This window comes from Somniosus microcephalus, chromosome 11 (genome assembly GCF_052327205.1).
Source record: "Somniosus microcephalus isolate GS21.2 chromosome 11, FLI_Smic_1.0, whole genome shotgun sequence".
In the NCBI taxonomy this organism is placed as follows: domain Eukaryota; kingdom Metazoa; phylum Chordata; class Chondrichthyes; order Squaliformes; family Somniosidae; genus Somniosus; species Somniosus microcephalus.
Genome location: NC_140997.1, coordinates 169936284 through 169962110, shown reverse-complemented (window position 1 = coordinate 169962110; position 25827 = coordinate 169936284). Strand labels below are relative to the sequence as shown.

General features: G+C 43.5%; 1 protein-coding gene across 5 annotated transcripts in view; it reads right to left on the bottom strand.

Moving 5' to 3' along the window:
• Positions 1-672: 672 nt before the first annotated feature.
• Positions 673-25827, bottom strand: part of LOC147110976 (contactin-4-like) — a 2035446-nt gene continuing 2010291 nt past the window's right edge. For all 5 annotated transcript variants that reach the window (XM_086001418.1, XM_086001414.1, XM_086001417.1 and 2 more), the window contains one exon: positions 673-2049. In XM_086001418.1, coding sequence (XP_085857544.1) covers positions 1946-2049 — 104 coding nt within the window. In that variant the 3' untranslated portion in view covers positions 673-1945. The remainder of the gene's footprint in view (positions 2050-25827) is intronic.

Here is a 25827-nt window from a genome sequence, read left to right as displayed (position 1 = left end):
TTTCAGTTCCAGAGAGGTTGTTTGGCAGTAATTAACACTTATAATGTTGTTAAAAAGGTGCTTAGACTGGAATGGACAAGACTTAACTTTCTGTGGCAAGCTTAGTTCATATCTACCATATCAACGTCACGATATTCAATGCATTTAAATAGTGAGCCCGACAGCGAGATGCTGTTTTTGCGAAGCTAATGGTGGAGCTGCGCAACTGGGACAGCCAGTTTTGGATGTTTAAGTTTAACCGCGCATCTGCTTGTTGCCTGAAGTTGCTGCACCATTTATGCTTAAATAATGTTATTTTGACAGGAAAATCTGGGCCAGTGGATGACACTGATGAGTGAACTGCTCTCATGTTTAGGCTTCAGTGATATCACAGTAAACGTCAGAAACCGTACGACCTGCACACAATGCCACGGGAGCTCGAGTCGTGTGCATATTTTAGCACTGTATATGCACAATCTTCAAGCTGAGCCTAGCTCACATGAAGTATTTTTTAAAATCCTAATTCTAAACTTGAATCATACTTAAAATACACATGTATGTATCTCAGACTTGGCTCCCAACATATGTCTTGACCGCATCTGGTAAAAAGTTAGGGCCATGAAAAATCATTTGTTTACTACCAATAGAAAACAGTAACCTATGGGATTATTAAGAGGAGGATAATAGGGGGAAAACTGTTTCAAGACAGATTTATTTCAAAGGATTCTGTCAAATTACTATTTACAGAATTAAGCAAACAATATTTAAATGTAAATACTGCTGCCTACATTAACAGTGGCCAGTCATAACAGACGAATGAAAAATATAAAACAGATTTGAAGTTTAAAAAACATAGTTGTAAACAATTATTTTTCTGAAAGTAGATCAAACTTTTTAAAGACTAAAACAACCATACAGATTCAATCTGGTAAACAAACTGACTTCAGCTCACCTTTACAGCTATTCTAGTAACAGAGCTTATTGTAAAGTGATGTTGCTCCTGACATATATTTACAAATATGCACTGTAAGACTTTATGTACATTAATTTAACAGCAATATAAATGCACTTTCACATGCAACATCACAGATTTCGATTTATTTTACCTTTTTGATCTGTTGTCTTGTTTCTTTTCCCCCCCACTATGCCATAAACTTCGTAAATATGCTGCATATTACACTCATACCAATGCATACCTAATAATCAATTTTAGGCTTATTCATCATCATATTTTAATTAAATGTCATTGTTTGTTACTACATTAGAATACACGAGATAATCCAGGTTCTGCTTTGCTTGCTGCAGCAAAAATATAATGTACATAAAATAATAGAAAGTCATTAGTTGTGAAATGTGGAAATGAATACATACATTTTACTTTTCATTTGTTATGACTGTACCTGGATATTTCAGAGAAACCTTTGTTATTTAAGGTATAGCTATTGCACCAATGTTATCTGGTTAAATCTCCTATTTTAGTACAAGCAACAGTGATTTCAGGTACAGGTGACAAGTTTGAAAATTGTATTACAATGTTAAAAAGCTACAACACGTTCCAAGATACATTAACGAATTGTGTTAAATAATAACTTTCAAAATACTGGACATTTCACATGTATAAATATAACCATCTGTACATTATATGCAAACTGTTAGATTGCACGCTTTGGTAACATCAAGTGTCTGATGTTTTTCAGATGTTGACTTTAGTGCATTTGAAAAACCCGACGGAAACCTCAGGCAAAGAACGTATCGCTCAATTTAATCTGGTGGATGGATTGTATTTGTAATTATAGGTGTGTCCACATAAGTTTGAAATGGCAAAGCGTACAGTAATAAAGATTTATAGGAAAAGATAACATTGGTGGGTCAGTAAATGCACACTAGCAAAATTTGCAGATTTACTCATTATAAGTCTTTAGATTGTTGACTGATTATATGATGTTAGGTAAGTCAGTGTATGTTTTCACCATAATGCTGATCTGGCTGACAGAGATAGCACTATTGTGCTAAAGGCTGACAAGGTACAAGCGTTTGATGCTGAGGTTCCAGAACTTCCACCATCTGGATCTGTGAACAGAAACAGAAGGCAGTTATTTAGCAACTCAGAATCAATTAAACAACAATCCATAGTAGTCATTTTGTACAAATGTTATACAATGCTAGATAATAAACACTAAAATAAAACTGCTGAAAATATTTTATTCTCTTCTGCAGGGAGTATTCAGAGTGGATTGTAGAAGAAATTCATGACTGCCTTACCAGAGTCAGGGAACTCTGTATTTTCCTATTTTTCACTATTTAGCGGTTTTTCATACTCAAGTCTATTTTCTCACAAAAAATAATAAATTGAGTAAATGTACACCATTCTTCCTCCATATTGGAATGAACACCGATGATTGGAGCCTGAAAGAGCTGACTTGAGTACAGACCTTAAAATGAACTTTAAAAATTAATATAAAGATGCACACATTTTATAGAAGTGCAGGATCAACAATAAAAACTTTTAAATGTACTGTGTCCCACCACCTTAGAATATTTCTTTCATTTGACTGCATTTTTAATAAGATGGCTGCCAATGATTTACTATTTGAAAAATAACCTCGGTCATTTCAAAAAAGCTGAAACGCTTGTGAAATGATGGATGCAGAATCTCAGAACGACATGTTCCTTCTTCACGCTGTAAAATCTGCAAATATTTATTGCTTTTTTTGAGAGAGGCAAACTGTGGTGATCTAGACGAGGAATGGAACACATACACTTTTTGCATCAGTTTCAGCAAAAGCACGCCTGGGTAAGACAGAACATGATTAGATGCAGAATAACATTCTCCCAACTCTGACCCAACAAGTTGCCTCTGCTCCAACCTCAGCTAAACACTCAATTCTATTAGTGCAGCACTTCCCTCTCCCATGACAACCAATCCCCTCATCTCTGAGAGTAAGCCTGCCAAATTATGCATGTGTAGACTTGGCTCAAATCCTTCTCGTTGGACCCCCACAGTGCTCAGACAGATGAAGTTCTATCCCATCAGGCTGGGATGGATTGAAAGCATGCCTGAGAGATGAAGAAAAATGGCTAAACCACCCATCTTTAAATTATAATTTTAAGGATGATTTAAGTTGTTTCAATGCACAAAAAATCTTTTGGAACTTCTTTTGTAAACTGCCATCCAAATCTATCAACTTAGCGATAAATAAACTCCATATAAATGTTGAGCATCATTTGTTGGGTCTGATGGATCAATTCAGATCTATTGCTGAGTGACTGATTCAGACAGGGCAGCTTTTAATTTTCAACGGTGGCGGAAAATGGGCTGTGGCGGATTGGCCAACTGTCGTATATCCCGCTTGATTTTCCTTTCCATTGAAATCAGTGAAAAGGAAAATCGGGTGGAGTGTATAACAAGCAGCAATCCACCAATGCCCGTTTTCCATCACCACCGAAAGCTAAAATCTACACTGTTTACAGAATTCTCTTGTAGTATGTTAAACCCAGGATTATCTAATCAAAAAAAAAACAAGATAGCTACAAGTAAAAGACACCAAAACAACCATACAGCAAGGCTACTTTACTGATGGGGAATAATTCCCCAGAAATGTGGTATGATTACTGGTATCCTGCAATAATATAATTAAAGTATTAAAAGCTTGGGCTCTAAAATGATCTTCGTAGCAGTATCATAGGGCCCGATTTTGTGGCTTGTGTGGGAAATGGTCAGATTCCCCTGAATGTGGGGTTCTGACACACAAAAAAATGTGTCAGCCAGCTCCACGCAATTTTCCCTCAAGTGGCCAATTAATTCCCAGCATGTGGGCAGCCTTGCTAATTGTCCACTTCTAGTCAGAAAGCCCCACAGTATGATGTCATCATTCGTGGTGCTTTCAAGGTCCATAGCAAGCACTGCATCCTCTGAAGGCTTCCAAACGAACCATACAGGATGGCAGAGGAGCCTGCAGCAGCTGTGGCCAGTGCCAGACCCCGAGCTGCCTCCAAATTCGATGAAGCTTCACTGCAGGCATTATTGGATGGGGTTAGGGCCCACAGGGAGGTCCTCTTCCCTAGGTCAGGCAGGAAGAGGCCTCCCACTGAGACCAAGGCTGCATGGATGCAGGTTTCAGCAGATGTCAACTCGAATGTGCATGTCACCTTGGCATCACATCTCTAATTCCTTCCTTTACTCCCCCACAGTACCATCCAGAGCCCCCGTCATCACTGTGGAGGAGGAAGAGGCTGTGCAGCCAGACTCCTCAGAGGAAGCTCCAACCTCTGAGGGCACAGCATCAGAAGTAAGCGCACCCAGTGCCAGCGCAGATACTCACACCTCGGGGGGACCTTCGGGACATAGAGTAGTGTTGTCACCTGGTGTTTCACAGCTCACAAGTGAGCCTCAGCAGATTCTAGAGACAGGGACAGCAGTGGAGAGTCCTCGTTGGAGGGCACAGGACTCTGCCAGCTCAGCTCAGCTGCGCTGCATGTCGACTCTCTGCCTCTGGGTCCATCCGCAAGAGAAGAGGTGATGGATCTCCATGCACAGATGCAGGAGTCTCTGGCAGGTTTTGTCTCCAGGGTCGCTGCGAGTGTGGAGCGAATGGAGGAGTCCATAGCGACCATGAGCAGAGCCTTTGTGGAGTCATTGGCACATGAACGCATCACCATGGAAAGGTTGGCAACCTCCATGGAGGAGATAACTCGCCAGGGTACGGAAAACATGGTGAGTGCTCATAAGGGAATGACATCTCTTGAGGAGCGTTGGCCATCTATTGAACAGAGAAATCAGATCTTCATGGAAGTCCTTCTGAGTAGGACTGCCAGTGCAGAAATGGGTCCCCATGGCCCCCTAAAGCGCAGCAAGGTGCTCTCAAGCCACTTGCAAGTGCTGGCCTCTTCTGGCCTGTGCAGCTTCAGGTGAGTGAGCAGCAGCCTGGTGCTCCTGGTGCTGATCCTGCTGTTCCTGGTTCTGCTGCTGCCGCCTCTGCTGCTGGAGATTCTCTAATGGCAAGAAGGGAAGGAAAAAAAGGCGTCCCATTTTTCTCATAGATGCCTCTGCTGAGGATGCGCTGAGTGAGGGTGGCGAGAGGGGCTTCCCAGGAGATCACATTGGAGAAGTATGTGAGGCTCCAACCTTCCACAGATGTGCCTAAGCCTTGAAGAAGTAGCCCCAAGCCTTCAGCAACAAGGTCCTTCAACATACAAGTGCTGTCCCTTTAAATCGCAGCTTTTCCGAATGACCTGCAGCTGACAGCAAGCAAGCCGGCAAGCTTCACGCCAGGTTTCATCAGCGGGGTTCCCTAGAGGCGTGTTTGATGTGGGGAAAGCCCCAAAATCGCAACGGCCCCTGAAAATCGACTTAAACAAGGTAATAATTGCTTATTAGTGTTCCGACGGCCAGTCCCGCCAGCGGCGGGCGGGACTGATTCGGGTCGCGGGGAAATGGCGGTCCGAAAGTCGGACGGGGCGGGGAATCAGGTGCGGGGGGGGGTCACGACCTGCTCTTTCGGCGATTTTCGGCCCCCGGCCGCCTGGAAAGCCGCCTGACGGCTGGCAGAAAATCGGGGCCATAATGACTCACAAGCTTATGCATACACAGTCTAATTATTTATGTTTAGGAGCATAAACAAGGTCACACTGTCACAATCTAATTCCATCGAAAAGTCATTATCTTTTCATCCACAGCTTTGACAATTTCCGTTCCACCAGTTAATTGAGTTCATCGGTACCAGCAATGGGAAAAAAGCTCAGTATCTCAGGAACACACTCATTGCTCGTTTCAAAAATTACTGTACTCTAAGTATATTGTTCATGTGGATTCTGGCCTTTGAAAAAAGGACCCCAGTACTGTAGGAACTAAGTTATACAAAAAGATATGAAGGCTTTTTAAATCTATGTGCATTAGTTAATTAATTCCCACAGAAGAGAATTACACAAAAATAAAATAAGCCTCATGTGCTTTGAGCATACACTTGATACTATACATTACACATGAGTGCTTATCTACACAAGTAGTCCAGGAACAGAACAATACTCTTGGGTAGTTCTTAGTATTTCAGTACTAAACAAATCATCAGTATTATACGTACAATACCACTTGGCATTAGCCACTTCTTGTTCTCACAAGATCTTACGGTAATTATGGATGAAGAAGGCCATTCTTCCCATTTGATTCATCCATCCTAACACCTTGTCCTCATTCTAGCATCCAATTGTTTCTGATAGGACTCGAGTTTTTGCCTTCACGACTCAATCTCCAAAATGTTCGAATATCAGTCCTAAAATGATCTTTTACTAATTTGAACCCATGTTCTACTCCTGCAGTTCGATTTCAAGTATTATTCTGTTTTTTGTTTCCCCTACCCATAACAATTTTATATGCCTCTATAAAATCACCTCTCTTTTATCAAGGTAGTAATAAGAATTGTTTTACTATTACAGCCTTAGGTAATGAAAGAGGTAATCCTCAACTGACTGAATAATTATGTTATTCAATGTACTTTAAATAGCGAGGAGGGAAGCCTCGGGCTACAGGACGATATAGACGGGATGGTCAGATGGGCACAACAGTGGCAAATGGAATTTAACCCTGAAAAGTGTGAGGTGATGCATTTTGGGAGGACGAACAAGGCAAGGGAATACACAATGAATGGTAGGACCCTAGGAAAGACAGAGGATCAGAGGGACCTTGGTGTGCATGTACATAGATCCCTGAAGGCAGCAGGACAGGTAGATAAGGTGGTTAAAAAGGCATATGGGATACTTGCCTTCATTAGCCTAGGCATAGAATATAAAAGCAGGGAGGTTATGATGGAGCTGTACAAAACGCTAGTTAGGCCACAGCTGGAATACTGTGTGCAGTTCTGGTTGCCACACTATAGGAAGGATGTGATTGCATTGGAGAGGATGCAGAGGAGATTCACCAGGATGTTACCTGGGCTGGAGCGCTTCAGCTATGAAGAGAGACTGGACAGGCTGGGGTTGTTTTCCTTGGAGCAGAGAAGGCTGAGGGGGGACCTGATTGAGGTGTACAAACTTATGAGGGGCATAGATAGGGTAGATAGAAAGGAACTTTTCCCCTTAGTAGAGAGGTCAATAACCAGGGGGCATAGTTTCAAGATAAGAGGCAGGAGGTTTAGAGGGGATTTGAGGAAAAACTTTTTCACCCAGAGGGTGGTTGGAATCTGGAACTCACTGCCTGAAAGGGTGGTAGAGGCAGGAACCCTCACAACATTCAAGAAGCATTTAGATGAGCACTTGAAACACCATAGCATACAAGGCTATGGACCAAGTGCTGGAAAATGGGATTAGAATAGACAGGGCTTGATGGCCGGTGCGGACACGATGGGCCGAAGGGCTTCTTTCTGTGCTGTATAACTCTATGACTCTATGTACTGCACTCACATTTCTGGTTACAGCCACTGAGGATTAATATCAAGTGCGTGACACTGCAGATGGAGTACAACAACATTCATTTGACATTCCCGTTACCAGAAAATCATATGGGGGAAGATTTCTTCTGTGTTATGTAATCGTAAACCCCATTATAAAGAACAGGTTTATTACTTCATTAAACATAACAGACAGAGGGAATCATAACCCATGGTGCTTACAGTAATATTTATGTTATTTAGTATAAGAGGATTATTGTAAGAATTGTTACAGTACTCAGCGGAGATGTCACCATCTTATCTCATCCGATAGTTCTGATACAGAACACAACAATCTATTCTAACTCGGTAAACTTCAACCAATGCTAGTTAACAGTACATATTCAGCATGTGTAAATGTGTAAAGTTAAATAAAACTTCTTTTGATGTGGCTTTCTTTATTCTTTGAATTTAGTTTATCTTCCACATACCAAGTCACAAACAAATGAGAAAGAATAGATACCCTGCAGTAAACAAAGGACAGTAATCTAATCAAAAAGTTCAGTTGATGGAATGAACTCCAAGCAGAGTTTGAAATCATCATCTGCATCCTGAGATTAGATTACAACCTTCAAATCATCACCCAGCAATCTGCTCGACGCCAGTGCTGCTCACTGGATCTGCATGAACAGAACAGGCCAATTCACCTGCCCTCCTTTTGGGGTAGTGCCATTGCTCAGTACCTTCACCAGGAACTCGCATGCAAAAACTTAAGAGATGAACCCCTTCCATGGAGATACAAAAATGTTTAATTCGCGACAGAATTACAACAGATATCGAAATTAATCCTTCATCTCAAAAGTACAACCAAGAATTAACACTTTAATCAGTTACGCTTTAGGCAACCTATTGAGATTTTTAAAGGAGTGGCATACAATACTGCAATGTACAACTTAGACATTTCAGAAAGATGATTTTCTACTGTGCTGAGCTACAGTTGTTTTGAGACAATTTTAAACCAATTTAAAATTTATCGTTAACAATATGATAGTTAATTTCTTAGAAGGAAGTTTGGTGCTCAACATGCTTCATGTAAGAGGTTTCAGAAAACTGGTATATTTTACTTAAAATATATTTACACAACCCTGAGCTGGAAATGACTGAAATGAAACTTCAGTGGCTTCACTGGAGATGGAATTCACCCACGAAGAACTTTTGTTTCTGAACAATGGTCACCTCACCAAGGCAACAGCCACACAATTTTGCCTGTGTACTCAGTCGTTCATTTACTTCTCCCAGTACACAGCTCTAATGAACGTAATTAACTTCCTAATATACGCTGACTGGATGCCAAACTGACACAAAGATTACTACTTTAATAGGCTGCATCATAGCAGGTGAGTTCTGAAACAATTAAAAAAAACTGTCTAATCATTAAAAGTGAAATGCAAGAAAACCCAAGAACAGAAATGAACACAGCTATACTGGGAAATCTGGGAATCTGGGAGTTCGAACAGCTGAGTGCTTGACCCCCCAACCAAAAGGTCATGAGTTTGTCCCAGAGCTGCTTGTCACTCAGCTCCTCCTGCCTCACTTGAGTGAATTTTGTCAGTCTGGGATAGGCCATGAGACATAGGAATGAGGCGTTCCATCTCAGGGGAGTGAAAATGAGACGTCATTCAGATGTCTACATCCCAGATCAGCCTGCTGCCCCAGCTGCAGAAGGATGCATAGAGCTGACAGGTCTGCAAGGGGAGAAATACAAGAGGTACAGACACTAAACAGTGAAGGTTTTATGTACAAACCATCTGGTGTATGGGCTGCTCCTTAATAATTTATGTCAGTAGTCAAAATAAATACAATATTTAGAAGACTTTCTGTTTATTTAAACTTTTGGGTCATGTAGAATACAGATTTTCTGTTCGCATTAAAAAAATGTACAGCAGAGGAAAACTGGAAAATCAATTCAACTGTAACAATGTACACTCTTAAATAATGATAGAGGAACATGGTAGGATACAGTTCTTCTGAGGCGTTGCCCCCATGCTGGGTAAAGCTGCTCGGACACTAATTGCCCTCTACCAGCCCAGTATCTCCACCAAATGACCATTCTTTATGTGCGTGCTTAGACAGTGAGTGTCAGCATTCTAGTTGACCACAAATAGCATCACAGTAGAGTCTGATCCTGCAGGGATCATTCAATTGAAATAAGGAGAAGGATCTCGAGACGATTTTCCCTTTAAACTGGGGCATTGAGGCTAATTATAGAACCACGAGCATGGCACAAGCTCAGATCAACTATTTTAGTACAGACCAGGGATTGTGTCTGGGACTTTACTGGTCTGTATGATTCAGCTAATCACGGTGTTAACCGATTAAAACATTGGAGGAACTAACCACTGAGTTCATTATTTAAACGACACAAAAAAAGCTGCAATGCATTTCTAAAATTTATATTTATTCCTCATTTTTGTGTTCTACTTCATCCACTATTCATCTCACCAGAACATGACAGAGTAGCACATGGCCTTCTTTATCCTCAATATCAGTACTATATGATTGGCCAACAGGAGGTGCATTTCTCTTGGATAAGCTGCCTGGAGAGTTCTCCTGTTGCACATAATAATTGGGTGATCCGGTCTTGATAAGGAATTGGTGAAGCTCACCCCATAAGAAAAGGTTAGTTGAAATCTTGACCAAGCCTGGAATTTGAAGTTGCGATCAATAGCCCACCTTCAAACTCTAGTTAAAAAAAGGTCTTCTCGATTAAAACACGTGACACCATAATGGAGAAGTCTTACTAAAAATAAAAGGGCAACTGGAAAAAATTGAGACACGTCGGCTGCCGATCAAGAGATTATCACAATACAGATACGTGCTTCAATTAGGGATCTTAAATATGGGTTCCTACCCATCTTTGACACTGAATTTTTGAACATGCCAAAATGTGTATTTAATCTATCTCAATTAGAAATTAAAACTCATGTAAGGAGTCAAATGGCAAAGGGCACAGGCACATTGTATACGTAGGTCAGCAAACTGGTGCAGGATTGTAGATGAGACAGGGAGAAACATGGAAAATTGTTTGTAGCACTTAAACAGAAGAGCTGCAGATTTGAACAAGCCCTTCTAGTCGTGTACTTGAAAGACAAGATTGAAGCTGGTAACCTTTATTAAAGGGTCCAAAGGTTGCCCAAGCTGGGTCACTAAGTGATATACTTGCTCATTTTAATTCTGATGACATAATTTTTTTTTTTAATTGACTTACTGAAATCAAATAATATTTTAGGAAACATCTGTCAACCTGCCGAGTAGCTTAATAGATATTAATGCAAGCTTCCAGAAGAAACTTTCATTACTAACTAGGAACAGGGTGTTAATTAACTGAGGAGAAAAGGTAATTTACAACCCAAGACCTACAAGCTAGCAAGTCTGACACCCCAGTTTCTGAGTTGAATGGTGATAGGTCTTGTGAACAAGTAATTGTACTGCACAACTATGTTTACTCTGATTGCGGCTAAGATCAAGTGGTTATTTTGATGGATTTACTATTTGCTTTATTATATAGCTTTGAGATTTTTTTTTAACCTCGCTCGGATGACACCTGGTACCAGTCTATAATGAGTAAAGGTGAAGTGATTACATTTCCATTCCAAAAACATTAATTGAAAATGCATTTGTTTTCGTGGAGTTACATTTTTGAATACTGTGCATTTCCATTGAGTGCTGGGAGCAGTAGGTTGCACATTCACGGAAAGGGAGACTTCTTGTGTGTATTTTTTCTTTATTTTTGGAATTTTTGAGTTCCTTAGCAATAGCTACAAAATGTAGGTGCGAATAACTCTCAAATATAAAGAAAAAGAAGAAAATAAAATAACAAGGCCAACATGGTACTATAGACAGCAGAACTTTGATGTTGCAGAAGTATCAAAAACTTAAGTACGCGTTCATAATACATAATTGATTCACCTCATCCTGCATCAAAGGCAATATGAGGTGAATCAGCAGCAATGTTGAAAGATGATATGAGCTAAGCATATAGGGCTAAGCCAAGGAGAACCCGAAGACACCTATTCAGGCCTGATATTGACTGGGATTGTTGTAACCAAGACAGCAAATCATGGAATTTATAAAAGGAAATACATGACTTTCAAGGCTTCAAAGGATCAGTCCAACAAGTATGAAGCTGTTTTCGAAGGGAGTGTGGATTAGAAAATGGGCATTATAACATCGAACCCCATTTCCGATCCATACTCCCTTCAAGGATGGCTCCTCACTGGGAGCACAAAATTAGTGCATTTTTATGTCAACTCAATCAAGTGAAAAGGCACTAGGGTCTTCTGTAAGGGTCTTGTTAAAAATCTTGAAGCACAGTTGGCATAATCTGATGTTGAATTAAAGATGCCCCCTAATGTCTGGGTATCTTTATGAGGTTTTAAGCCCCGATGTATTGACCATCTTCAAAGCACTGACTGAAACTTCAGTTCAAGTTGCTGGTCCTGAGATTGTGCCTTCTGCCACTGCTATTATATGTAAAAAAGTTTCAACTATCACTTGAATAAGAGGAAAAATGTTGGACAATATTGAAGGTAGATGAGCCAAGTAAATCTTGATTACAGCTTATCCTCCAGACATAATGCCCTTCATTCAAACTTCTCTTTTCTCCACTGTGAATATTTGCACGGGGTCTTCTGCATCCGTCTGCGCACGCGCACCGTATGGGGGGCGGAGCATAAACACCATCCCTCCGTCACCGGAACCGTGCATGCACACTCGAAGTTGCAGCTGCGCATGTGCACCGGATGTTCCAAATGTGCATGCGCCTGGCCTCAACCACGCTTTCTTCAGCTCCTGTGGAGAAGGTCAAGTGATTGGAGGGGGGGGGGGGGAGAAGAGAGGGGATCGGAGGGGGGAGAGGAGAGGAGAGAGAATCGGAGGGGGGGAAGAGGAGAGGAGCTTGGAGGGGGAGGTCAGGAACTTGGGGGGAGATGGTCAGGAACTTGGCAGGGGTGAGGAGGGGTGGGCGTGAAGTACAGAGAAAACAGTGACGATGGGGGAAGAACATGATCCAGGTCTAAGGAGAGGGGATGTGATCCAGATGGGAAGACGGATCACATTCTCACCCCTCTGTTAGACGTGAATCATGATGAATTAGTGAATCCCTTCTCACACACTGAGCAGGTGAAGGACCTCTCCCTAGTGTGATCTCACTGGTGTATCAGTAGGTTAGATAACTGAGTGAATCCCTTCTCACACACTGAGCAAGTGAACACATTGCAGACTGCTCTACAGCAGGCAGGATCAAATGACACATTCTAGCCAAACTGTTGGGTGTGTCTTGCCCTCCAAGGGGACCAATCAGAAATCAGGTCCAACCCAGTAGTGTTGATAATAAACACTGCCTCTTTTCTCTCTCTGACCTGAAGAGGTTTTTTTATTCATTCTTTGGCAAGGCCAGCATTTCTTGCCCATCCCTAGTTGCTCTATGGGCAGTTAACAGTCAACCACAGTATGGGATTGGAGTCACATATAGGCCAGACCAGGTAAGGATGGCAGAATTCCTTCCAAAAAGAACATTAGTAAACCAGTTGGGTTTTACAACAATCTGACAGACAACAGTTTTTTATTTCCAGATTTTTTAAGCTGAATTCAAATTCTCCAATTGCAAGGGTGGGATTTGAACTCTCATTCTCTGGAATATTAGTCCAGCTCTCTGGATTACAGGTTCAGTATCATAATCACTACACTAACATACCTGCATCAATATGGAGTTTGGAGATTTATCATTTTTATTGATGTTTACTTTAGCCAAGCCGTCAAAGACCTGACATGTGAATGTTAGACAAGACCTTACTTGCAGTATGGGCGATGCAAGTGGCTCATAGGTCGATTGTGAGGATAAAAAAGCTTAAAAGGGGAAGTGACCTACAATCTTCACTGCGTGGATTCATTTGCCTATGGAATTAAATTATTAGGAGTACCTCATGGAGTACCCCATGCTAAACCTAGCATTTATTTCCCCAAGAGACTTTTATCCCGGAGAAAATGCAACACCAGAGACATAAATAAAACCTGGTGATGGCTCTTCTGATGCATCAGCAAGTTTATCCACTCAGTTGCTGAGACATACAGGCCAGAGGTACCCCAGGTATGTGCGGATTAAGCTGATTTCAGCTGGGACAGTGTTATGGGTACCAAAATTGGACTCAGAGCCCTTGAGCTTGGAAGGGAGAAAAGAAATTAGCCAGGTTTCACCCAACTGATTGTTACCCAGGGACATCTACTGGAAGTGCACGTGTGCATGTTGGGTGAGGATAGGGTCAGGCTTCGCTGTAATGCATCATTGAACAGTCTGCCAACTGTCCCCGTCAAGGCCCACAAATAAATAGTCACTTGGGTGAGGTACAGGAGGGCACTGCTGCCTTACTCACTGTGGAACCTTATCACCAAAGAGTCAGGAGAGGAGGAAAGAAAGTCAGAGAGAGAAAAAAAAAAACATAAATTGGATAATTATTCCAGTGAATTAATGATACAGGCAGAAGCACACAGAAGATTTCTGAAAAAATAGATTCTAAAATATCACAGACCGAATATCCTACTTTATGAAAACATAATTTAAAGTTGCTCATTATTTCTTCTAAGTTGCCAACTTTGCTTGCCCTTGCTGATGTACTGATGCTGACATACCGAAATATTCATGTTTTATCTGTGTTTACAAAATAAAAGTAGTAATTTGTCTATATACTTTGGAAAAAGTCAACATACAAACTTCATATTCATAAAAGGGAAGATGCAAATTTAAAACAAAATCAACTTCTCTGTTGCCCTTGTTTCATGACACACTGAAACAATCCCCAAAGTTTATCAGGATATATATATATGCTCTAAAAGTTCTACACACACGCTCTGATCAGCTGCAGAGACACAGCAATCTGCCAGCTGATCTAATCTGTCAGTTGAGGATCAAAGCCCTGTCTGACCCCAGTGTCTCCTTCCTACTGACTGTAGTTGCCCTATTTTCTTATGCACTGCAGGAGTGTGCTCAACAGACAGAGAATGACGCAAGAAGACACAGCTGATCATGCGTGCTGATTTGCTCGCTGTGAATTAGCAACTGAAACATAACCAAGGCTTGCTTTAAAATGGCACGCTGTCCTTGCAAGGAGGGAAAATTACATTCCTTGCTAACTCCACAAATTTTAATGAGCACCAAATTTACTTTAAAAAAAAAAATTATTTAATACCCTTGGTTAGGTCAAAAGCAAGTCAGAAGTTTGTTGATAGAAGACTTGCAAGACTCCTCACAATGTCATGCCATATGACTTAACTAATTTATATATTTAAAAGAAATGCAAAAAGCTCCTTGTAAAAGTTCTGATACAACACAAGTGTGCCACAGTCATCATTACAGTGGTGGCAGAACAGAATTCTGGAGCAGGCTTGAGATGGTAGCTCGGTTCCTGGAGCAACCCCAAAAACTCCCTAAAATGCTGCTAATGCCCCTCAATAATTGTTGCCTTGTACAATGACCGGGTAAAAGCTGAATAAATCCAGATCGCTATTTTGTCCAGCTTTGCTTTTATCGACTTCCAAGAAGAAAATCCTGATGTGATGGGGATTTGATGGAAAGTTTCAAATGGGGTTGTGAGCAGCGTTGTTGTCGACAACGCAAGTGTAATCTCAATCAGAATTTGAACCTACGACCCTGTGCACAGCTTGCTTACAAAATGTGATTTCTAGCCACCAGGCTGTCTATGTTGCTGTGAGAGAAAGCTTTCTCTTTGTGCTTTGTTCTGGATTGTGCGAACCAAACTGGAAACACGAGTAGCTTGCAATTACAGTATGACCACTATGGTTAGCCAAAAATTAAAATAACTTTTACTGGTATATTCAGAGCACTGCAGCATAATTCAAACATGCCCACAATGCCCAAATGATTACTGATTAGATACAGCATAAACCTTTAGCATAGCTTTAGTAGACTGGACAGAAACACCCATTTATTTTTAATGTGAAAAGATGTCTTGTTAAGAACCCAGTGCAGGGAAGAGTGAGATGCTGCTTTTACTTTAAATATGGGGAAAGTGACTGACAAAATACAATTCTCCAAATTTGCAGTAAGTTCACATAGTACTAAGAATGACCTTATTTTTAATGACCTTGCATTAATAAAGTATAATTAGATTGCTGTAAAGAAAACAATTGAAATCATGGATATTCCTTGGTGTACAATGATGGAGTATTGTGCCATACATTATTAACGAGAATATATAATTAGACAATATCCGAACAAGAGCAATTCATCTTATTTGAAATGCAAATATTCATAATTTGAAAAATATCCGAGTTAATCAAATTTTTCAAAATGCTATATTACTTGTGCATCATGTTAATAAGTTAGCCTTGTAAATGACTAAATTCTGCAAAGGTGCACTTAGCTTTGGATGGTTAGTTTTGAGGCTTGTAAAGAGGCAGTGAGTTCAGTGATCTGTGCCCTCCCACACCCATTCTCTCTCCTCAGATCTGGCCACTTCCTTACACCCAACCTACTAAAGCATCATTTTGCATTTTCCTAAACACCAACCCCTAAGTGGAATGCAAGAAAACAAATAGAATAGTTATTGCTATTTAAAATAAAATGAGGATCTGTCTCTCTAATTAATCAAATAATATATGCTTTGGATAGTTGATGATCTTAAACTAGACCATTAGTGAGATTGTATGTGAAAGCATTCTACTGTTTCTCTAGTTTTTTTTATTTGTTCATGGGATGTGGGCATTGCTGGCAAAGCCAGCATTTATTGCCCATCCCTAATTGCCCTTGAGAAGGTGGTGGTGAGCCGCCTTCTTGAACCGCTGCAGTTCGTCTGGTGAAGGTACTCCCACAGTGCTGTTAGGGGGGGAGTTCCAGGATTTTGACCCAACAACGATGAAGGAACGATAATATAATTCCAAGTCAGGATGGTGTGTGACTTGGAGGGGGAATTGGAGGTGGTGGTGTTCCCATGCGCCTGCTGCCTTTGTCCTTCTAGCTGGTAGAGGTCATGGGAGATACAAATAAAAGCTGATAAAATAAAGGGAGGCATGCAGCAGGATGTAGGGAACAAGTCTTAAATGGAAAGAAATCCAATAAAATAACAAAACCATAGTTGTTTCAATGTCTGTAACAATGGTTTTTATTCATTTGTCTGTGGTTTGTAAACACACAAACAAACCAGAGCTGGAGGTGCCAAAGTTGGATGCCACAGGTTTAAAATCAGTGCGTTGGTGCAATGTCTAATTCTGGGTGACGTGTTTGAGAATGTCACAAATCAGCTTTTGCCTCTAGGATAGACATTCACATCTCCAGAAAGAAACCAAGATAAAAGAAGAAAGAGCAGAGCTCCCCTTTGGAGATTAAAACTAAAGTTGCTATCGGCGAGATTGTGGTTTGATCTTCTCCTCAAGGTGTCCAGTTCACGGCCTGTATGATTAGCTAGCCAAGCAGCTTTAGTAATAATGATAAACGGCTTATTGTAGTTCAAAATGGAATGGGTGTAATTAGTAGCAACAGATTAGGTTCAATTTAATTTGTTTTTTCATGGAATTCAAAACATGCAGTTAAGCAACATCTCGACAGTGTGCCATAATAATATGTAGAGAGTATATCAAAGAAAAGATTGGTGTTTTCTATTTATTCAGAAGAAAAACATATTTAACTGCTGTTCTTATTGTTTTGTACTCGTGACTAGTAAAACTATATTTATAATATGGGTTTGACTAAAACTTGGCTCATGGGTGGCGATACCTTGCACCTTACTGAAGCCTCCCCGCCTGTCTATACTTTCTGTCATCTGCCCTGCCCAAACCATTTTGGCCCTGATCACCAAATCGCACCTTGGTCTCTCCCCCTATTCCTCTGCTACCTTCTCCTCTTTTGAGCACCTCACCATGTTCCACCCCTCTCACCTCTTCTTTAAAATCCTCATTCTCTACTGCTCTCCTGAGCTCCATCCCGAGTTTCTCACCTGGATATCCTTCCTCCTGTCCGCCCTTAGCTTCTGTACAGAGCGGCTTCCCATCCTCGGTGATTTGAATCTGAATCTCAGCTCCCCTTGCCTTTCCTCCTCTGATTTCACTGTCTTCCTGTCTTCCCTTAACCTCTTACTCCATGAAAAGGTTCTTACCCATATTCACGGCCTTGTCATCTCAAGTAGCTTCTCTACTCCCATCGTCTCAATTATAGACAAGGCCATCTCCGATAACTTCCTTGTATCCCTCACCACCCACATTCCCCTATCCCCTTCCAATCCTACTTCCTTCTGCGTCAGCCTATGGAATAAACACTCCCCATGTTGCATTTTCAAAGTCCCGACTGTCTAGCCTTGCTTTCCTGGCACCCCATGTCAGCTGACATTATCTTTGACTCCTGCCACAAATTCTGTACCCTCGCCACCGATTCCATCCCCCTCCCCCCAGCCACAATCTCACATTGAAGCCGATTATTTGCAAACTCTCTGTCCAATGTGACTCCGAGCTGAGATTTTGACTCCATATCTTCTCTATCAGAAGACCGCCTACTTCCACATCCGTAACATCATCTGCCTCCACCCCTGCCTCAGCCTATCTTCTGCCGAAACCCTCATCCATGCCTCTGTCATCTCCAGACTTGACTATCCCGGAGGATGCAGAAGAAGAAGTGCAGTCTGATGTAGTTGAGACATAAGACATGTCAGCCCCTGACTGCAGAACAAAATGGATGATGATTTCAGGAGTCCTGTTATGAAGAAGAATGATAGTAGAGCAACAGAAATGTCACATATGAAGGTTCTCCATGGCCTCACCCAAAGTGTGCAGCAAATGGCTGGGAAAGCTCAGAGACTGAACGATATTTGGTTGGCTCTTGCCAAGAGATTGGAAGATATTTCTGATTTGTCAGGTTCATTCCCCCACTGATTGTGGTAATCAGAATTCTGTTTCTAGTACCAGTGGCGAAGCTGGTGTTTGTTCTTCAGAGGCTGCTTCCCCTCAGGGCAGCAGCAGCACAGAGGAATACTCCATCAAAGACAAAGTCAGCCTGTTCCATGTCTATATGGCATGATAGAAGGCTATAATTACAGCACAACAAGTTTACGTAGGCAGTTTCCATTATAAATCTGGATGTCAGAATTCATAGTGGAAATATAAAAGTAAGGATGGAACGTATAACTTTAAAATAGGGACTGAATTACATCTGAATGCTCTAGTTCAATTATTGTGCAACCAGCTTCACCTGAAGACTACACTTCACTTGATCTTAATTCCCAATGTGCAATGCCATAGAAGATGGACTAGTACATAAAAAAAAAACTCGAGAGGGAGGTGTTGCATGTACATAAAACCACAACTGCAATTTTTTGAGATCCAAATAATGAAAAAAAGTTAAAAGCAATTGCTTCAGGTCAAATTAGATCAAATGGGAGAGTAGAAAATGAACTTTAAACACGTGAATGACTTGTTGATTCCTAGGATTACGGTTGTAGTAATATTAATAATAAAATTACTTGAATTTAGCATTTTATCACACTCTCCGTAACGTGCCATTGCAGTCAAATACATGAATGGACTTGAAGTGCAGTCACTGTTGTTATATAAGGGTACTTCTGCACCGGTGATTTGCGGCATAACTCTGGATTAGACCTCTCTGCACAATTCACTGATGCAACATATTGGCCCAGAAATTTGGGTCTCCACGGGTGAGTACGCACGGGGTACTCACCCATAGGCCCAACGGAAGTGCCGGTTTCCTGCATGCACTGCGCATGCGCGGGAAACCGGCACTTCCGTTCCCCTGAACGAAGGGGTTCAGAGGTCGAACGCGTGCGCGGGGGAGGCTGCGCGTGTGCATCGAACTTACGTTCTTTTTGTAGGTTTTCCAGGGAGGGTAAGTCTCCAGAAGTTACACATATAAAAAGCAGGCGCAAGGCCTGTTTTTTACAAGGTAAGTGGCGAATTAATTAAAATTAAAACATTTTTTCCACAGGTTTATTATTTTTAAATACTTTAAAGGAAGGTAAGTTTATTTTTAGCCCTGTTAGAAAATAATTTTTTTTCTCAAAAATTTTAAATTATTGTTTAAAATATTTATTTCATGTAATTTATACTTTATTTAAAAAATGAGATTTAAAAAAAAAATTATTTGAAGATTTAGTGATGTTTTGGGGCTTGTAGTATTTATAAGTTTGACAGCCCTTCCTGTCAAACTTATGAATGAAGCATTCCCTGCTCCGATTGGCTCCCCATGGCCCACGTGATCCCAGGGGACGCATCGAACTAACTGCGCCCCTGGGATACGCAAGCACTGCGCGCAGTTGGAGGAGGCCCAGGATCAGAATTCCACGCGGGCCCACAGCTCAATGGCCGGCGTGCAAGGTAAGTGCAGGTCGGGGGCTTACACCCGCGGGAAGCCCTCGACCCGAATTTCTGGGCCATTGTATTGATCCAACTGGCTTTTTCACATTTCCAGTTTCTTTTATCCTTATGAATTCCCTAGCGTTTAGACATCATGGGGCTATATGTTGGGGACCCTGACTTTGTAAAATGAGCAAAATCTGGATAGAATTTGGGGACAGGACGCAGTAACCGCCCCCCGCAACCACTACTTTTCTGCCTGCTAAAATTTTAAGTAGATTTGGGTGCAAGTACACATTGCATCCACTCCCAAATGGGTGGAATTATGTTATATGATGTAATTTCCACCGTTTGTATCCTAGGTGCAGGGGACATCTTTGCCTCTCTGCTGTCCAGCATTGCTAAGGGCCACAGGGGCAACAGTTCACATTTAAAAAGCTAGTTTCATTGATGAGGGGGGCACCCCAGCTGATCTGCAAATGGCACAGGTGCCAGCCTGATATATGGCTGTGACCCTGGAAAATGGGATTGTGATGGGATCAGAGGTGCAACTAACAGGTGGCGAGGAGCCCTGCCCTGTCACACCTGTGGTGCCACAGAGGAACCAGAGGAAATTTTGTTGCACGCCTGTTTGCAATGACTTCTGGCTGCTTACTGAATCAATATCATTTATACTTCTCATATGTTCCTCATTCCTTGTTGCTATGCTGTGGATCAGCATAATAATTTCCTCTTGTGACTACTTTTAATTGTTGTACTGGGGATTACATGGCAGAATAAAAGACAATGCAAGTTGAACAAAATTGTAAAATTACATTCTTGTAGCTTCTCAATTGAGCAGTATGTCAATTCTGTTTTTTTCCTTTCTATTAATCTGACACTTTTCTCTATTAAACAGACATGAGTAATACATTAAGGTTGTTAGCAGACACAAGAATACACAATGATGTAGATCGGCAGAGCAGCTTAGGTAGGAATCCTTTCATGTTTTCTTAAAGGAGCTTTATAATTGTACGATAGCCATACAAAAGCATCTTGTATGATGACAACTTTGTTGAGACCATCAGGGAGTGTGATTATTGTCCAACATATTTTTCATATTCACAATGTTTTTAAATAGCTTTAATATATTGTTACCACAAAAATTACTTTGAACTCAAATGATAACGGTCAGATTGGACAGCCCAGATCAGGCCTCATGGAATTTGTCTCTCAAGACACTTTTGTAACATGATACAAGCTCCTTAAAATGTAATTATTTCAACAAGTTAATTACATTAGACGTATTTCTGCGGCTTTTAAGCCAGAACTAAGCTGCTTTATTATTGCTTTTAAATACTTCAGCTTTAAAACATACTATTGTTTTTTCTTGGCTTAAAAATATAGGCCTAGAAATTCAGTATTGCCATGTTTGGGGCGCGATAGTCGAGCGTGCGCTAAATTTAGCACCCGGCGCAAATTATCGCCACCTTCAGCGAAATTGAGTTGCTTCGCCCCAAGAGGTTGTTGGTGCGCTAAATCAGGCGCTGCATGACTATCCTAAGGCGGTAAGCTGGAGAGGCGAGGCGCTACCACCGAGGGCGGGCGCAGCGCAGGTGCGGCCAGTTAGCGATTGCAGGCATACACGCTGGCGCCGGTCACCTCTTAAAGGGGGAGTGTCGATTTGGCTTGCAGCCACGCCCTGCACATTGGAGCCCTGATTCTCGGCCTGGACAGACCTGCTGCGACATTGCAACGCCTACGACCATGGAGAGGGCCAGGGAGCGAGTGCAGCGGTTCAGTGAGGGGGCCCTGAAGGTTCTGGTTGGCGCAGTGGAGCGCAGGCGACCTATCCTCTTTCCGGACAGTGGCAGGAGGCCGCTGCCCAACGAATATCGAAAAGCTTGGAGGGAGGTGGCACACAGAGTGACCTTCAGCAGCGTGGTACCTAGGACCCCGACACAATGCAGGAAGAAGTTCAACGACCTCACTCGGGTTGTCAGGGTGAGTACCCTTTCCAGTATCCTCTTCATCCCTGCATGTGCACCTCACTTTATGGCCAAAGGGTCCTGAAAGCCCCAATGCCCAGCCCTCATCCAACACCTATGGGCCTCTCATGAAACTTACATGCACATTCAGCACTTTACACACTGTAAGGGCTATTCGACCATGGGAGGCAGTGCAGCCAAGATCAGGGCTTCACACTGTAAGGGCTATTCCACCATGGGAGGCAGTGCAGCCAAGATCAGGGCTTCACACTGTAAGGGCTATTCCACCATGGGAGGCAGTGCAGCCAAGATCAGGGCTTCACACTGTACTGAGAGCCCGTCCTTTCTCTTGCAGGGCAAGCTGGCGCACAATAGGAGGCAGCAGCAACGGACCTCAGCGATCTGGAGCAGCGAGTGGAACGGATTATGGCAGGCCGGATGATTGGCCCCGTCGCCACTAGAGATGCCGACCCCGTTCTGGACAGCAATGGTAAGTTCATCACCTTTTTGACCTCTCTCCTTCCACTTGTGCCTCACACCAGCATCCTTTGCCACTATCAAACCAATGCAGTGTATTGCAGCATTCATGCCTCCCTTGCTTCCGCCCTGTCCTCACGCTAAAGCAACTCTTGTACCTCCCTGCTTTCAGATGCTGATTCGCCAGCTGAGGAGGCGGGCCCTCAAGCTGCCACTGTGAGTGATTCGGAAGGTGAGGAGGAGGAAGAGGAAGCCGGACCATCAGTGCCACCCTCAGCCGAGGCAGCCCATGGCTATAATGGGGACACGTCTTCCCTGGAGGGGAGCAGGGGGGAAGGGTCTGAGGAGGGTGAAGCTCCAGGGCCCAGCGGGCTGCAGCAACGCGGAGGGGGGAGGGAAGCTCAGCGGCCTTCTCCCCGGAGGGAGAGTGTGGCCTCCAGTCCTGCTACAGTGAGCGCAGAGGAGGTGCGGCTCCTCGCTGAAATGGGCGCCCAGGCGGAGCACAGGCACACTGAGCTCATGGCTGCAGTGGCAAGGATGCCTGACTCCATAGAGTCACTGGCAAGGAGTGTACAGGAATTTGGGGCAGCACAGGCAAGGAGTCTGCAGGACTTCGGTGCAGCACAGGCAAGGAGTCTGCAGGACTTCGGTGCAGCACAGGCGGCTTCCACGCAAGTGCTTAGTCGTGCCATGCAGTCACTGGCTGGTCTGATGCAGACACAGATCAGGGCCACACGAGCACTAACTGCTGCCACCCTCGCTGGATCAGGCAGGATTCGTCAGGGCCCTCGCCGCGCCGCAGCAGGCCAGCCGTCTGTGCTTCAGCAGATTGCTGCGCATGCTTCAGTGCTGCCCCGTGCGAGTGCCAGTGTGTCGTCCAACCAGGGAGTGCCTGTGCTCTGTCAGGATGGCAGCATTCCTGCTGCCAACACTGTCACTCCTCCACTGCAGCTGCCACCACCCGTAGGACAGACTGCTGCCGCCCATGCAGAGTTGGAGCAGTCAGCAGCCGGGCTCTCCAGGCCCAGAGCTGGTCCAGGCCGTCCCCCAAGGGCATCTGCTGACTCACTATCTGACATTCAGCAGCCTTCCCCCAGCCTTGCTGCAGCCACTGGGGTCCCATTGCGGAGGAGCTGCAGGGTGGGAAGGGGCCAATCTCGCAAGTGAGGCAGATCACCTTCGCAGGCCAAAAAGTAGGAGGTGTGGCAAAATGCTGTGATTTTTTTTAGTGAAGGCCGAGGATCATGGTCATTTTTCGTTAAGTCTTTTGTTCATTGTCTCCAGGTTGTGAGAGCCAGTTATGTGTCTGACTGTTTTTTTGGGGGTTTCTCTGTATTTGTTTGTCATGCAGGAAGGGCACAGAGTTTGTTAAATAAATAATTGTCTTTATTCAGATTGTGCATGTTTGCTCTTTGAACTATTTGTTGCCTTGACCGGCTCAGGGTTTGCGGCCCAGTTCCATTCTTGTTCTTTCAATGGCACAAGCCATTCACTCAGAGGGGGCCTAGAACCGACTTGCAATAAGCCGTTGATGGACGGCCCTTGCACTTTGTGCCTCCTTCCCGTCTTGGTGCTCCTCCTCCTCCTCCTCCTCCTCCTCTGGTAGTCCTCCAATGTCTGCTGGCAGTGGCTGAGTCCTGAGGATAGCCAGGTTGTGCAGCATGCAGTACACTACAATGAAATGGGAGACTCGCTCAGGCGAGTACTGAAGGGCTCCCCCGGAATGATCCAGACAGCGGAACCGTTGCTTTAGCACGCCGATTGTGTGTTCAATGATGTTCCTGGTCGCTTGATGGCTGTCATTGTATCGTTCTTCAGCAGGGGTGCTGGGCGCACGGAGCGGGGTCATCAGCCAGGTGCACAAAGGATAGCCCTTGTCCCTGAGAAGCCGACCTCCTGGGTGAGCCAGGGCTTCGAAAAGGTCTGTCACAGAAGTCTGGCGCAGGATGAAGGCGTCGTGGCTGATGCCTGGAAAGCGGGCATTGACAGCTAGTATCAGCTGTCTGTGGTCACACACCAACTGCATGTTCAACGAATGGAACCCCTTCTGGTTGCGGTAATCCTCGGCATTCTCTAGAGGCGCCCGCAAAGCCACATGCGTGCAGTCAATGGCACCCTGGACCATGGGGAAGCCCGCTATTCTTGCAAATCCCATTGCGTGCTCTTTCTGCTTGTCCGGGGTCATGGGGAAGGAAATGTACTGACTTCTCCTTTTGAAGAGGGCATTCATGACTTGGCGATGCAGCAATGCACCGCGAACTGGGAGACATTGGCAATGTCCCCAGTAGAGGCTTGGAAGGAGTCGGTGGCATAGAAGTTGAGAGCCACTGTCACCTTCACTGCCACCGACAGAAACGTCCTGCTCCTCAGCTGAGGCTGCAGATCTGTCTGAAGCAGGTGGCAGAGCTCAGTTACCACCTCCCTTCTGAATCAAAGCCTCCGAATACACTGCTCCTCAGACATGTTGAGGTATGAGAACTGCTGGCGGTATACCGTGGGAGGGTAAGGCCTCCTGTGCCGATGCCTGTTGCCCCTCCTCCGTCTGGCCATGATTGGCACTCTCTCTCGGTATCTCTGAGCCCTCTCAATGCAATGGAGAAACCCAACGTTTCCACCCATTGCAGCCCCCATAATATGTGGCCACTCAAGGCTATGGCACTGAAAAATCAATCCAACTGCAAAGCTCTGGGCTGAAGCCAGAAGTACCTGTGCGAGCGCTGAGTCAATGCAGAAAGCTCTCTCCCTTTGTCTCTCTGCAAATCTCTCTCTCTCTCACACAGAAGGAGTGGTCCAAAAATGGCTACCACTAAGAAGCCAGGAAGAGCCCCCTTTAAATAGCGCCCCCCCAGCCCCACAGCGACTGGGAACCATTCCACTCAACCAGTCGCTGGGAGCGCCAGGCAGAAAGAAGGGGGGCACCACTGAAGTTCCAGTTCGGGGCGCACCAAGGGCGTTGCACCATGAAATGACGTCAGGATCTGCGCGCGCAGCTGAGCAGGCGTTGCGGTTTTGCGCCGCCGCTAAATGTCTGCTCAATTTCGCGAGAGGCACAGGTCGCGCCGCGCCCGGGTGCTAGCCGCTTCGCGCCCCACTTATCGCTCTCTTAAGGCGCTAGCGGCTGGTGCTACCAACTGAATTTCTCCCCCATAATTTCTACTGGTTTAATGAATATATTTCCTCTTACAACTTAATTCATCAATTTGTCTTACAGTATATGGTTAGAAAGACCTTTGGATTTTCTGTTCTACTGGTTGTGTCCAATAATGGGTAATCTAAATATCTCCTTCAAAAAGCAGTTTCCATCATTGCCCTTAGTAATTTGCAATTCCATTCTACATTTTTGGTTATTACGTTTTTCGAAATTGTACTGCTAAATAAAGCAGTAAAACTCAATGGTCAAATCTTTAAATAACCTTTGCATCCAGCAGCATAGGAGAACTTCCATTTTTAAACACAACAAAATGCTCTCATATACAATTATTACAAAGATGAAGCAATTCTGTTTTGTTTTAGTTTGATAGCTGTCATTTTAATTCAGGTACAACACATAATCATAGAATTATAGAAATTTACGGCACAGAAGGAGGTCATTTGGCCCATCGTGTCTGCATCGGTCAAAAAATAGCTATCCACCCTAATCCCACTTTCCAGCTCTTGGTCCATAGCCTTGTAGG